Raw genomic sequence first — 15,703 nt, 5'->3', positions numbered from 1 at the left:
CAGACCAGTCCTCTGCCTTTCTTACTAACAATAACAGATATTAACCATAACCTCTCCAGACCAGTCCTCTGCCTTTCTTACTAACAATAACAGATGTTAACCATAACCTCTCCAGACCAGTCCTCTGCCTTTCTTACTTACAATAACAGATATTAACCATAACCTCTAGATCAAAATAAGCAGATGAGTTCTTTACAACTTTCAGAACTGCATTATAATCCTAACATATAACACAACCTATGCTTTATACCACAACAGGAAGGATAGTGTTTGGCAAGAATGAAAGAAACCCAGCACTGTGAGGTGCTAACAAAATTCTGGTTAAATAACAAAAAACAAATTCTGGTTAAAAAACAAAAAATAACCTGATGCCACACAACCACCTTTTTTTCTTTTCTTTTCTTTTTTTTTTTTTGGTTTTTCGAAACAGGGTTTCTCTGTGCAGCCATTGCTGTCTTGAAACTCAACTCTGTACACCAGGCTGGCCTTGAACTCAGAAATCCGCCTGCCTCTGCCTCCCAAGTGCTGGGATTAAAGGTGTGTGCCACCACTGCCAGGATTTAACTTTAGGAATGATTTTTTTTTTAGGGGATGGAAGGAGCAAGAATACATAAGGCTGTTTTTTTTTCCCCCTGAAACAAGACTATTTATTCATATATTGCTCATGTTAGCCTCAACTCTCAAGCCTCCTTCAGATTATTAGAATTGCAGCCATGTATCACTACACAAAAATTCATTTAAAGGTAGAAATTAAAATCAAATACTTGCATGCAACAATTATGTTTACCTTGTAGTCCATTAAGAATGGAAGTAATTTCTATAGATTTAATATGAGCTGTATCAGAGTTTTTGGCATCAGCAAGATCTAGTTTGGAAACCATCTCAGGAGATGAATTTGACTGAAACGGTGATTTTGACAAGCGTCGAAGTTTACAGTTCTTAGGAGAGTATTTTTCATCTCTGTCTTTTTCTTTGTCTAGTTTATTCTAGATTAAAAAATAAAGCATTAGATGTTAGCTATCATCTTATTATAACATATGAAGCAATATATAATTATGTATTATAGTATATAAAATACATAATATATAAAATATAAGCATAAACTTATTACTAACATTAATCCTATTTTAACACAACATCAAAGAATGTTATTAAATATTTAACAGAGAAAAAAATACCATATAAAAAGAAAAGAACTTCAAAATAACCAGATTTGACTCTTTTTAGATTATTCATGAAAACACTGTGAGAGAAAAACTTTTCTTTTTTAAAATTAATTAATTTATTTATTTTTATTAGATATTTTCTTTATATACATTTCAAATGCTATCCCGAAAGTACCCTCCCGCTCTGCTCCTCTACCCACCCACTCCCTCTTCTTGGCCCTGGCATTCCCCTGCACTGGGGCATATAAAGTTTGCAATACCGAGGGGCCTCTCTTCCCAGTGATGGCCGACTAGGCCATCTTCTGCTACATATGCAGCTAGAGATAAGAGCTCTGGGGGTACTAGTTAGTTCATATTGTTGTTCCACCTATAGGATTGCAGATCCCTTCAGCTCCTTGGGTGCTTTCTCCAGCTTCTCCATTGGGGGCCCTGTGTTCCATCTTATAGATGACTGTGAGCATTCACTTCTGTATTTGCCAGGCACTGGTATAGCAAAATCTGAGAAAAACTGTTTTGTATTTACAATCTAATAGTAGGTATGAAATCTGACAGTGATTAAGATCAGCAAATAAGTATTACTAACAGCTGTTATAAATTATTAAAAATTAAATCATAAGTCCAAATTTAATATTACAAAGGAAGAAATTCAATTTCAACAACTTTATATAAAAATGACTAGTCTCACTGTAAAATAACAAGCTGGACTGGCCCTGTTCTGTACTTTGAAATGTACAGTAAGAGTTACTCTCTTTGACCTGCTGTGAAGTGAGCTCAGAGGCAGTCTTCCTACCTCAATTTACAGATAAGTCAAGGCTCAGGTTATTTCCTATCAGCAATTTTTTGTTTCTTTGTTTTGCAATTTAGGTTCTCTAAAGTGTGACTTAGCAACAACAATTCTAAAGTCCTATTACACAGTCAGACTGAAAACATGAGTGATTATTTGTCTCCAAGGGACTGTGTATACTTAATGTCACCTTATAAGATATGTGAGGGTAGAAATACTCCCTTCCATGGAACAGCTCACTTCAGATAGTAGCTGTCCTTCAAATGGGGTCCTTGACCCTGAAATTTCTGAGAACTTGCTAGAAAAACAGCTCCCTAGAGAGAAGACTGAAAATGCTGAGGATGGAACCAGAAAGCCTGTTCTACTGTGTTCTCCACGTGACTCTGGTACATGACTCAATAGCAAGCCCCAGTAATCTGGCCTGACTTTCAGACTATCCTCAGAAGGCAGGCCACCAACACAGCCTGCAAAGGTTGTTACTCCCATTGTTCTTAGCATATTATGACTGAGCTCAGAAATCATAATCTACCATGCATATTGGAGGCTGAAACAACTTAAATTTACTTCAGTTCAAGTCAAATACTTTTTAGTGGCAGTCAAAGAAGTCTCTACAACAACAGCTCTCACGAGAAAACTTAAAGAGGGCAGGAGATATGTGCTATACCAAAAGATAATATATAAGAAACCTTTTAGAATCTGCTAATTTCCAATTCACAAGCCTCTTTTCTTATGAGCAAGAATTTTAACATGCTTGAGTTAGTATAAAGAGGTGAACAGAGACATTCAGAGAACATTTCATATGTGTGATTCAAACATTGCTTCTCCTACTTAGAAAAGCTAAACCTTGCTTTGTACAAAGACATTGGATTTTTAACAAAAATTTAAACAAATATTCTTCCATTACTAAAAACAATGCTAAGTATAGCACCGTTTACGTATTTTCCAATAGGATCAACAGTAAGTATGTAAAGAGCTTAAGAAATCCTGAGATTTAGGTACTGGATTACTGTACTAGAAACTTAAAACAGACTCAATACAGTAATAAAAGCATTCATTATCTAAGACCACAAAGGGGTCCCTAAACAGGACCATAACAGTTCTTCCCTGGAATAAGGAGACTGAGTTTCAGAATTATTAATAAGTGTGTCAACTAGACACAATTAAAAGCGATTTAAAATGATTTTTAAAAATTTCAAAACCATATTAATGATCTAGTTTTTTATTCTATCATGCAGAGTGGTACAATTTTGCAAATGAGAGCTCAAATCCTATATTAGCTATTGAGTGTGTGGTAAGGAGAGTACTGAAGACATTGTGAGGCAGTATCCAGTCATATAGAGATGAAGAGATAGACTCTCCTCTGTCTTCAGACCATCTCTTCACCTTAAATCTACTTACATCCCCTACCCAAAATGCTTGATGGCTCCTAGTTGGGAACTACAAAAGACAGGAAAAGATTTAAACAGATAAATGCAATATGGTTGTATGGCTTTATACAATGTTGAGACTGAAAGGGCCTTAAAGATTACTGAGCACTTTTCTAAAACCTTTCCACGGGTGACAAAAGTAATTAGAGCAAATCCAATATTTGGTAAAATATTAAGTGTTATTTAAAAGAGACGATAATATCAGAATTAGCCCCTGCCCACACATGTATTTTAATTGCCCTGGGGTGGGGTGGGGTGGCGGGTGGAAAAATGTTACTTAACAGCTCATGGTACGTAGCAAAAATCAAGACCTTACCTTTATTTTCTTCCGATGTTTTATCTTTGGTACATTTTTATCAGCAGGTCTTACTATTTTATCTGCTTTAATCCATTCATCATATCTAAAATGAAGAGAAATGAGCATAAATATGTAAACTATAAGCCACTGAAGGAACTATACTATATTCAAATAGAAACTCAAATATTTTACAACTTCAAAGATCTGACGAGTATGCAACCAAGACATCAAAGAGAGTCAAACTGACTGCCCCATGGTAACTATCGCTACTGAATGAACCAAACCCTCATAAATCCTCTAGGTTCACTACTCCTCCACTCAAACCAATCATGCTCAGTAAATACCGAAAAAGTATAATCTTTTCTACACATTTGTTTTGCTCTTAAGCAATGGGTAGGAATTCCCCCCTCTAAACCTACCAAGATAGCATGCTATAGTTAAGTAACACTCTGATAGAAAGCCTCCTATTGCTATTTAGAGAATGCAAATAACCCTGGGGCAGCGGGGTGCTGCTCATAAAATGCTAGAAAAACATTCATTTGCCCTAAGAAGCTTCTTTCATATAGTTACAAACATTAAAGGGCCAACAGAGCTATGATGGCGTCTCAATTCAATGTTCAAAGTTCAGGGTTTTGCAAAGTGCAAAATACTACTGACTATATTAAACTATAAAAAAAAAAAGAGTACTTTTTTTCCTTAAAAAAAAAAAAAAAGCTAGAGAATAAATATTAGAGGCGGCTGGAGAGAAGTCTTGTAGGTTAAGAGCACTGTGTCTTCCAGAGGTCCTTAGTTCAATTCCCAGCAACTACATGGTGGCTAATAATCATCTATAATGAGATCTGTGACCTCCTCTGGCCTGCAGGTACACATGCAGGTAGAATGCTATATACATGATAAATAAACAAGACTTAAAAAAAATTAGAAAGTAATTCAATCATTCCCTTTTTCTGTTTCAAAGTTATACCCATAAAAAGAATGACTATTTGTCATTTGTTTATTTATCTGTCTGCAGTGCTGGAGATTAAAAATTATAGCCTTGCATATCCTAAGCTGTGACTCCAGTCTTTAATAACAAACACAAAAACCTGAAAATAAGGTTTAAGATTAAAATGTCTTCATTATTACAAGCATTTAGAGTGAAGTAACAATGGTCCCAAATCAAGAACTAAATTAACAAGCTGTGATGAATCAGGCCTTGAGAGGCTAAGGGAAGAGTTTCAGAAGCTTCAGGCCAGCCTGGCTACAGATGTGAGTTACAGACAGTCTGGGTTACAAAGAGCGACCCGACCTCAAAAAGCAACCACCCTCCTGGAGGGAAAAAGAGTTAAATTATACAAGTCATCATTTGATTAAACGTGTTTTCATGTTATGACAAACAGAAGACCTACAAGTATCTAAAGCAACCCTTAGGCTAGTGTTTCACAGGCCACTATGAAACTGCTGACTCAGCTCCACATAGTATAGCACACCAAGACTCCTCCTGGCTAAACCGGATGGTGGTCATAAAAGAGATAATGAGTTATAGGATGCATTCTGGACACATCTCAGTGTCTCTATAAGTGTCCCACTGACTGAACCATTCACAACATCAGCAGTCTAACACATTAGTAAATGAAACCTAAACCCACATGCCATATATGTGTTTTAAGGCTCAAATATATAATACCCGAGAAAAATGCAAACCAAGTATTGCTTTTCCTTTGGCACTTAGCCTGATACAGTAGGATACACTTAGCATTACAGTACATTTTTACCTATCACAGCAGCATCAAAACACTGCATTATGCTTAAGAAAGCCATTTAGGGACAAAGGATCCCTGAGTGGTAGAGTACCAGCTCCCCAATCTAACATTTCCAGAGGTATCACAGTTTTATAGGAATGAATAGGATTCTAGATGTACCTAGAGTTTCAGACACCTGAGAGGAGGAGAATCATTTGAGCCTAGGAATTCAAGGCCACCCTGGGCAACACAGCAAGATCCTGTCACAAGAGGCCAGAAAGATGGTTCAGCAAGTAAAAATACTTGCCATGTAGACTGAAAACTTTGAGTTCCACCTCTAGAACCCAGTAAATGTGGAAAGAGAGAAATAGCTCCAAATTGTTGTCCTTTAACTTCTACATGCACACTGTGGCATGCACATCCCGCAAACATACTCCTCGCAAATAATAAATAAATTTAAAAGTAGAACCAAACTCAAGCCAGCAATGATGTCAAAGTCCTACATGTGTATGTGAAAGAGGTTAAGCAGCACAGTAACATCCTTATCAGACGGCAATGGGAAGACCCAACTAAATGAAAGGTACTCGGACCTACAACAAAAGCTGCAGTGCACTCTGCTTAGGCTATATGAAATTAAGACTTATATATACTATTATTAATATATGCTAAAAAGAGACAAAAATACACTTATTTTAAAGATAATGGAAGTGGATATTTGGTGCAGACAGAAAACAGGAAATTTAGTTCCAGTTCAAATATCTTTTCTTTGTTTTGCTTCATTACACCCCCTAAGACAGGGTTCTTCTGTGTAGCCCTGGTTGTCTGGGAACCTGCTGTGAATATCAGTTTTGCGTTGAGACACTGTTTCAGTGTCATGTGGACCATGTAGCTGAGACTGACCTTGACTCCTGACGTTCCTGCTTTTCACTCTGGTGTAGAGATTATTGAGAATTCAAATATCTTAAAACACTACAAAAATTTAAAGCCCAATGTTTTTAAAAGAAGTGGCAAAAATGAGAAAAATTTCAACTAAGAAATAGAAAAGTAAAATATTTTTAATTTTTTTTCCACTGAGATACCTTATTAGGTAGAACATTTATTTATCCCTCAAAATACAACTTGAAAGGATACTAGAATTGTTGGATATTGTGATGCATGTCTTTAATCTCAACACAAGGGGGAGGCAAAAGTAGGTAGATCTCTGTTGAGTTTAAGGTCACTCTGGTCTACAAATTGAGTTCCAGGAAAGCTAAGCGCTACATAGTGAAGCCCTGTATCAAAAACAAAAAAATACCTGAGTGTTGGAGCTGAACACATGAAAGAACATCTATAATCTATCACCTAGGAGGCCAAAACAGGAAAATGAAGAGCTCTGAGCTATTATGGATACAGAGAGAGACTCTGTCTCAGAAAACACCAACATTAACAAATAAAAGAATATACTGCAAGTGTGTAACAGCTGTATCCTCTTGACATCATGATTCTCCCTGTACAGGAGGGCTCCCCCAAGTTATTTACTGTTTTAAGAATCAATAGGAGGGAACTGGAAGATAGCTCAGCAAATAAGAGGTACATAGACAGAGTCCAAGGACATCTGCATTCACATACATACACACAGACACATGAAGAGAGTGAAGAAAAAAATGGGTTTAAAAAAAAAAAGAATCACATAGGGTACCAACCATTCACAATAATTAGGAAATGGGAGCAACCTAATTATCCATTAACAGGTGAATGGATGATGAAAATGTGACACATATACATACATAATGAAATTTTATCAAGCTATAAATAAAAATAAAATCATTACACATGCTGGAAAATGGATAACCAGAAATCATTATGGTAAATGAAATAAAGGTAGTTCAGAAAAACAAAACAAAACAAAAAACCACTTCGTGGTCTCTCAAATATGCAGATTCTAGACTTTAAGTTTTAGATAGATGTATGTAGAGTTGTGAGTGTAGATCATGAAACTAGAATGGGAATCATGAACATATATCTTAATGGGGAGCAACATGAGAAAGAGAAGGAAGCGACAGGATAAGGGTGAGAGTGGAAGAGTAATACCAGTAAGAACAAAGTGTGGGTGAAAATGTCATAGTGACTTTAGAAGAGAATCACAATACAGGGAATCAAGGGTATGCATCTGCATATGGATCTCCACTGAGCAGAGAACACTAGGATTACACCAGCAACTATGTGCAACAGTTGTTCAGATGAGCCCTGTCAAATATTGTATTCCTGTTCATCAGTCAGCATGCTTCATGATGTTGAGGTTCAAGCACAAAGTCTTATGGCTATATGAAAGCAGAGAGAATGACTGGATGGCTCACACACCCATCTGCCTTTACCTTTACTATAAAGTACCAAGGAACAACAATGGCCTCTTCATTGCAAGAAAAGACAGGACAGAAGGGAAGAGGACTTTTGTTGTCTTGTTTTTCCTATTCAGGAACATATTTTAAAAAGTTAAAACAAATAGTAAACAAATTAGGCCTGATTGTTTTAATTAAGCAGTATAGTTCAGTGGTTAAACACTTTGTCAGTATAAGCAAGGCTCTAGAATTGAGCCTTAGTACTACCAAAAAAGGAAGAAAAAGGAGGACTGGTTAGCCTCAGCTTTCCAATTCCATTATTAGTAATTATATAATAATTTTGTACATAGAAACTTGATAAGCATCTGATATACATCTAAACTGCTAGGCAAATACAAATGCCTAATCTGAGAAGACACATACTAAAAGTACTTAATATAAAAGATTCACATGTCTTGTGGCCTGAAAAAAATGGTCAAAATTATATAGATAAGCGTATTTATTCAACACATATCAATGTATTCAACACAAAGTTACAACATAGCACTTATTTGCAAGGACCTTACAATTAAACCTAGAAGACAATGCAAAACAGTAATTGCAAAGTAATGATACAAACCTTTTGAAAGAAGATGTCATGTCGGATGTGATATATTGACAATACTGACACATTGCAAAAGGAAACCATTCAGAGACAGCTGGCTACTTGCTCTCACCAGAGAAAACTACAAGCTCTGAAAAGCTTTCTGACTTTTTTTGTTTGGCTGTGTTGGCAAATCATTTGGTGACAATAAAGCAGCAGACCGTTAGTCTATAAAATGGATATTATGCCCACTTCAACAGATCTTATGAAACCCAGCTTTCAAAAAAATACTTTATGCACATAGTAATATACTCAGCCATACCTTTAGTTTAAAAAAAAAACAAACAAACACGCAGAAACGGGTGTTTTAAAAATACTGTCAGAACAGCTGGACATGGTGGTCCATGCCTTTAATTCCAGCATTTAGGAGGCATAGATAGACAAGATCTCTGAGTTTAGGCCAGCCTGGGATACAGAGTGGGACCCTGTCTTAAAGCAAAGCAGAGCAAACAAAGCAAAAACAAACATTCAGAGTAAAACCAAGTTGACACAATTCTTTAAAACTATCTGAAATATGTATAAAGGTTATTACAAAGAAAAACCCCAAATAATTAGCTATTACGTTAAATACCAAAATTCTAAAATGGTACTCAGTAATTATTTAAAAGTTATTGACAACATATTTTATTTAAAATACTGATACATAGCTAAAGGAAATCGTTCAGAGACCGCTGAGTACTTGTTCACACCAGAGAAAGCTACAAGTTTCTCTTACTAGTAAATCCATAAAATGACATAAATGCTATTCATCAAAATCAAGAATAGCAGTCTCTCAGTGGTGGCGCATGCCTTTAAATCCAGCACTCAGTCGGCAAAAGCAGGCAGATTTCTATGAGTTCAACACCAGCCTGGTCTACACAGAGTTCCAAAACAGCCGGGGCTATAGGGAGAAATCCTGTCTCTAAAACCAAACCAAACCACGCCACCCCCACCAAAAAGAAAAGAAAAGAGAGGAGAGGGGAGGGGAGGGGAGAGGGGGAGGGGGAGGGGAAGGGGGAGGGGGAAGGGGAGCCAAGCATTATGGTACAGCACTTAGGAGACAAAACAGGAGGATAAATAAGGTCACCCTCACCTAAACAGGAAGTTCAAGGCCAGCCTATGCTATATAAGACTTATCTTCACCACCACCACCCACAAAATAACATAACAGCAGAAGGACAGAAACATGAATATGACAGCATTCTTGTATTTACATTTTGTCACAAGAAGCTCAAGAAAACAGTATAGTCATTCTAACAATAGGATTTCCTAAGGATTCTAATGCTAGCCTCTGTCAATAGCCAGAGAGGTAACAGGTAGGGTCGAGAAAACACCCTGGACAAGTACAGACCAAGCTCAGGCCACTGCAAATGGTTAAGAGCTGTGGCACTAATTGCAAAATGTATATCCCCAAAGTTGAGTTTTTCAAATAATTGATTACGTTTCAGAAATTGTACTTGTACATATTTGAACAACAACAGAAATGTACTTATTAGTTTGTAAATTATGATATGGAACATGTCCAAGTGGATGTTTTTGAAACATCTGCCAACCTCTAAAACTACTCAATGAGACAGACCAAGGTTTAGTCAACAGTCTGAACTGAAAATACAAAGAAAAACTCAAGGCTCTCCGGTATAACCATAATGGAATTGTTAATCTTTTTCATGAAGTTGATGCTGATTTTCACTTGTACTCCTGCACTGTGATTAATTCAAAAGTCAATCTCTTCTAAAACAATTTTACAAGTATTTGTTTACAAACATCATCAAATGAGGTACACTTTCAGGCCTTTACCGTCTACGCTGAAGAACAGCGAGTGATTTCCCAGTGTATTTGCTTTTCTTTTCATTATCACAATAATCTCAAAGCAAGAACAGGATGATTTTGCATGGTTTCTTCAGCACACTAATCCCACTAAATGGAATACATTCAGGTACAACAAAAGAAGGGTAGATTAGTCTAAAAAAAGAACTAGAAAACTAAGCTGAAAAGGAACAGTTCAGTAATTTTAAAAGAACAAAAGAGAAAGAAGAAAGTCCTAAGAAATGAGGATTCCCAATGAAACTTAATCTCTCAGTTGCTAATAAGACTAGCTCAGTGTTCTAAAGAGAAGTTATATTCCTGAGCCTGAAAACATCACTATATGAATCATGTTATTATGATAAGTTAGGAAAACAGCAACATAAAGTAACAAACTACAGTAGTCAGCAGAAGACCAAATAAAACAAAAAATTAAAGAGAAAACTTCCAAATACAAATAAGAAATAAAGCACAAGATAATTAAGGGTAGAATAGTAAGAGAAAAAACAAAAAACAAAAAAAAAGCAAACAGATGCAGCTGCCACAGCCAGATGCAAGCGGAGTGTCATAGGAGTGACCAGCTGGATATAACATTACTGGTTAAAGACAGGATGCCAAACCTAGTAGACCTGATAAATAACTTATTAAAGTATGGGATGAGGGGCTATCTGAGTGGGCTTACCCATAAATGAGAAAACAAGACAGAAGCAAACAACACCATCAAATAGCTCATGGAGTGATGCACAGAAATGACACAGTAGGACCAGGCAGGCTCAAGACAGGACTTTCTTTGACAGAAGAAGTTAAGTGCAAGTCTACAAGTGGTGGGGATAATTTAAACAGATCAGGAAAACAGGCCTCTGTCTTTCACAAGACAACATCTAGATAGGAGCATGATATTAACTTGTGAGTAGAGGTGACAAATACACAGCCAGATTGTAGATGAAAGCAAGAAATTAGTATAAATCAGTAAAATATTTTTTTCTTGTTTCAATTTTCCAATCAGATTTAAAATTCAAGTTACCAGCTGAAAGTGAGGACAGGAAATCAGGGGAGTGTTAATTAAAAAAAGAATGTAAAATAGTCTGCTAAGAAAATAAGAAAGTGAACAGAAAAAAAGGAATTAAGAAAAAAAAAGGAATAAGGGCTCACTTACGGTTCATGTATTATGTATCACAAGTCAATGGTGCCACAGAGATGGCTTAGTGGTTAAGGGTGCAAACTACTCCCTCCAGAGGATCCAAGCTCAGCTCCTGACACACATGTTGGGCAACTCAAAGCCCTCTGTAATTCCAAGTTATAGACCACCCACAGGAATATAATTCTTAAAATTTTACAAAGCCATATTTTCAAAAGCACTGTAATTTTAATTTTAATCCATTAATTTTATTTGTATTTATTTTTCTAGACTGCATGTTACTTTTGGAAGGATTAAAAAATCATACATTGATTTAACCCACTCCAAGCATCCTATGCATGGTGATTCTCTATCAGTTAGCAGTAACTTACAATCACTGTATCAGAAAAACTCACTACTGCTATTATATATCATTTGTGGTTTGGGTTCAAGAGCTCCAAATTTACTTGAAGTAAATTTAAATAAAAAACTTTTCTTCTTCCTTGTTGTGGCAAAGAACACTCTCCAATGCTTATATAATCTTTGTTAACATGTTTTATACTGTAAACTGGGATATGAACAATATTTAAATTTATGCATCTAAGGAGAAAGAAAAATACAGAAATCAACAATAACACTTTTAAAAACTAACATATTCTTATTTCCTTTTTCTTACAGAAAATCGGATAAAATAAACATAAAATAGCTTCATACACAAAGTGCTAAAGCCTGCTTATTGTGAACAGCGTGAATGCCAATAAAGCCATTCTCATGAACCTCTATGCATAAAGCTTCATGTCTAACGATTCCTTAAATGTTAATGTACACAATAACGCTGGAGACCCCTAAAGTCACAGAAAATAAACTGAAGAGCTGATGGTGATTTGTTGTAGTCCTCTGTATCAGTTTCAGACATGATGAAACATCAACAATAGTTTTTGCTGGTTCATCACTAAGGCACTCTTTGGTAATTACTGCAGAGAACAGTAGGAACATTGTCATGCTCACTAAGATTAACTGTTGTTAAATGTGCTGAAGTACCGTCCTGTCCTCTATGCTGCAGAAGTATGCAGATCCACCCCAGAGGTCTTCATCAAGATTGTTAGATTCTTCTTTGAAAAGTTCTTAGCACAGAACTGCTTGAGGTCAGAACAGACGGCATCTGTCTTAATAACGTAAGTATGACTTGCTGGATCAGGTCTCACTTCCCTTCCTAGGTCATTACAAATCTGAATGCCTCAACTTAAAATCTTCCCTTCTTTCTGTCAATTTCAAAACTGAAATACTGAATATTCTTTCTACCTTCTGCAACCCAAAGACTAACAAAACTCTGCTTTTCTTTAGTCAAGCTCTTCTTAAAAAATCAGAAAATATGGTTTTACTGGTTTTATAAAAAGTTGCACTTAAAGTGTGAAATAATTTCCTCCATATTTCCTATGCTTTTGCTTAGGAAGCCAATTAGTAAAGATAATTGAGCCTGAATGTTGTGAAATCTGGACAATGCCTAAATCCTATTCATCAGTCATGAAATTTCAAGCACTTGATATAAGCAAGAGGAAAAATTGCTTCTGTGTGGAAACCAGCAAAGTAACTCAGAATGAGAATGGAAAGGACAGCTGAGAGACAGCAAGCCTCTCTGCCCCTGTAGGGGGCTCAGCCTTCAGGCTCCATAATGTATACTTAAGTTTGCATGCACCTGAGGGAAGAACAAGACCACCTTAACACCTTTATTTAGTAAGATGAAAACTGCCTAACACTGAGTAAAATATTCCCACATAAAAATCTGGGTTTTCTACTATCAGCCAACCTGTTAATAAGAGAATTTCCATACAATAAAGACAGAGGAGCCAACAACTGTGAGGACAGACTACATCTGGGTACCATGAACCATCTGGCAAAGTCTGCCTCAGAACAACCACACTTCAAAGCACTGGTAAGGAGAAATTCTGAAACCTGAACCTTTACTACCTTATCGACCAGCTCAGTCTCTGAACTCCTTCCTGACTAAGTTGCCATATTCTTCCTAGTGTTTAAAGTCATACATATACTTTAATATATCAAAGTATAAATTATACTTTCCTCAGATTAGAAAGGCAATCAGATTAGGTCACACTTGCAGAACTTACTGCTGTTACAACAGAACAAGAGGTATGCTACTAAGATATGAGAATTTGAAATGTTTTCATAGAACTTCCCCCAGACATTAAGCACTGTGTTTGTGTAGAGGTGACAACAGGGACCAAACTGAAGGACTCATAGTACTCAGTGGGTACCTGACCATAAGCCACATCTCTTCTCCAAGAATAAATTTAACTATAAAGCCTGACAACTATATTTTTCCTAAAAAACCACAAGGACTCCCTTGATAAAACCACCAGTAGAAACAACTGAGCCTAATTTCTCAAACTCCAACTAGATTTCATACATATAATTTCATATGTAACGATAAACATTCCAAAGTTAATGAAGTTACTACTAAAAGACAACTAAATGGTCTGCCTTAAAAATTGACTTTTCAATTTTGGATAAAACTGAAATAGTCGCTTCAGATTAAATTCCCCAAAATTATGCAAGATAAAAAAAATTTTTTTTTTTTTTTGGTTTTTCAAGACAGAGTTTCTCTGTATAGTCCTTGGCTGTCCTGGAACTCACTTTGTAGACTCAGAAATCCGCCTGCATCTACCTCCCAAGTGCAAGATAAAAATCTTAAGTCACTGACCACACCTCTATCTAGACCTCTGCTTTGTCTTTCACTGCCTGGATTCAGGAGCAATGGGTAGGTGCACTCTCTCTTAGCACACTTGCTGCTGTTTCCAACTATGGTTTCAAAGACACAAGTAAGGCCCCGAGACTTCCGAAAAGGTAGTAATGTAGCTGCTGATAATAAGGTCTTTTAAAAATCAGTGATGCTTCGTAAAAAATTCCAACCCTGAAATCCTTGCCTACTGAAGGATGGTGTGATGGCTTAGGAAGACCACTAAGAAGAGTGTGGCAACTAAGTGGAGAAAGCAGACTCCCTGGTAATGTCAAGAAGTAAAGATAAAGTCAAGAAGTAAAGCCCATTACCAGTGTGAGGTTTTCTATTACTTCATTCCAGTGTCTACTCTACTAAACATGTCGCAGACTTAACTGTCTAGACCTACTTTCCATGTACTAAAGATATCTGTGACGTGCTGAAAACACGAAGCAGGGTGGTAGGGTGCCATTAAGTGAGGTCCTTACAAGCTAAAAGCTTGATATTTTAATGTTAGTGTGTTCAGTTAGAGTACTAGGAAGTCTGTCATTCATTATGTAAGTCTTAAATAGGAAACTACTTGAGAAGTGTCTGTAATAATCACTAGCTGAAACTCAAGTTACCTCACATTCCATCCGCAGTAATGCACCAAGTAAAGGGCCTCTCCACCTTCGACATCAGAATCTTTTATACTAGCTTCATACATTTTTTGATTTTTCCCTCGTCCATACCGCACTTGGACTTTCATGCCTGGTGGATAGCACTCAAACTCCTCTTCTTCATTGTTGTCATCATCATCTTCATCCTCGTCTTCTTCCTCATCTTCTTCCTCCTCCTCTTCTATTTCTTCATCATCTTCATCTTCTTCTTTATTGGTTTCATCTCTTGAAAGGTTTAAAAAATTGCAGAGTTAATAAAAGTCACTTCATGAGTTTCAGTTCCAAACCACATATACCGATAAAAATCGTGGCTGTGATTGTTCCAGAACAGCAGGTTCCATGTGTATAAAATGCTTTGAGTTTCAATTTAGTATTTAAAACTAAAACCTGTACGAGAGGACAAGTGTCAGAAAGGTAGTTTTAGAGGAAAAATAAGAAGCAAAAATAAGTCCATTTTTAAAAAAATCCTGCACTGTAATCCCAGTCCTTGGGAGATGAGGCAAAAGGATCAATGTGAGTTCAGAAGCCAGTCCAGGCTACCTAGAAAGACCCTGCTCAAACAACAGAGACAGAGATTAAGATTGACCGATCGATTGATTTTCACCAGTCAAAGGAATATACATTGTGTTGAACAATAGGAAACTAGTTTGCTGACTAAGCACGCTCTCATGTCTTATTATGGAAGTGCTTTACAGCTCAGCTTATGGACACACACGGACAAAATGACTTCATTACCATTTTCTGACTAAAAGTTACTCTAAAACAAACATGTCCAACCTAAGTATGTTTAAAACAAAATAGTCACTAATTGATGGCAACTCTTAGTAATGTTGATATGCTCAAAACAGATTCTCAAATGTTGAAGTAAATGAAATATAATTTTAACTTTCACAGGGATTTTCTACTAAATATTACATCTATCTATGCAAATATCACAATTTCTGCTCTTTACCAGACATTTATTGAATTTTCCTGCCATAAATTCTTTCAACATGAAAGCTTCTTAAAAAGTAGGAAAAATTAGAGGTCAACTCCAAATACAGAAAACAGAAAC

General features: G+C 36.4%; 1 protein-coding gene across 3 annotated transcripts in view; it reads right to left on the bottom strand.

Moving 5' to 3' along the window:
- Positions 1-15,703, bottom strand: part of Arid4b (AT-rich interaction domain 4B) — a 143,143-nt gene that overhangs the window by 14,714 nt on the left and 112,726 nt on the right. For 2 of the 3 annotated variants that reach the window (XR_003838576.1, XM_021180100.1), the window contains exons 17-19: positions 14,614-14,874; positions 3,694-3,778; positions 788-986 (exon numbers count right to left, since the gene is read on the bottom strand). Coding sequence is in view for 2 of the 3 variants with exons in the window: in XM_021180100.1 (XP_021035759.1) it covers positions 788-986; positions 3,694-3,778; positions 14,614-14,874 (545 nt within the window). In the remaining variant the exon portion in view is untranslated. The remainder of the gene's footprint in view (positions 1-787; positions 987-3,693; positions 3,779-14,613; positions 14,875-15,703) is intronic. The other variant, XM_029484988.1, reaches the window with a different exon arrangement.

The sequence above is a fragment of the Mus caroli genome, chromosome 13 (genome assembly GCF_900094665.2).
Source record: "Mus caroli chromosome 13, CAROLI_EIJ_v1.1, whole genome shotgun sequence".
Taxonomy (NCBI): Eukaryota; Metazoa; Chordata; class Mammalia; order Rodentia; family Muridae; genus Mus; species Mus caroli.
This window is presented reverse-complemented; position numbering and strand designations above follow the sequence as displayed.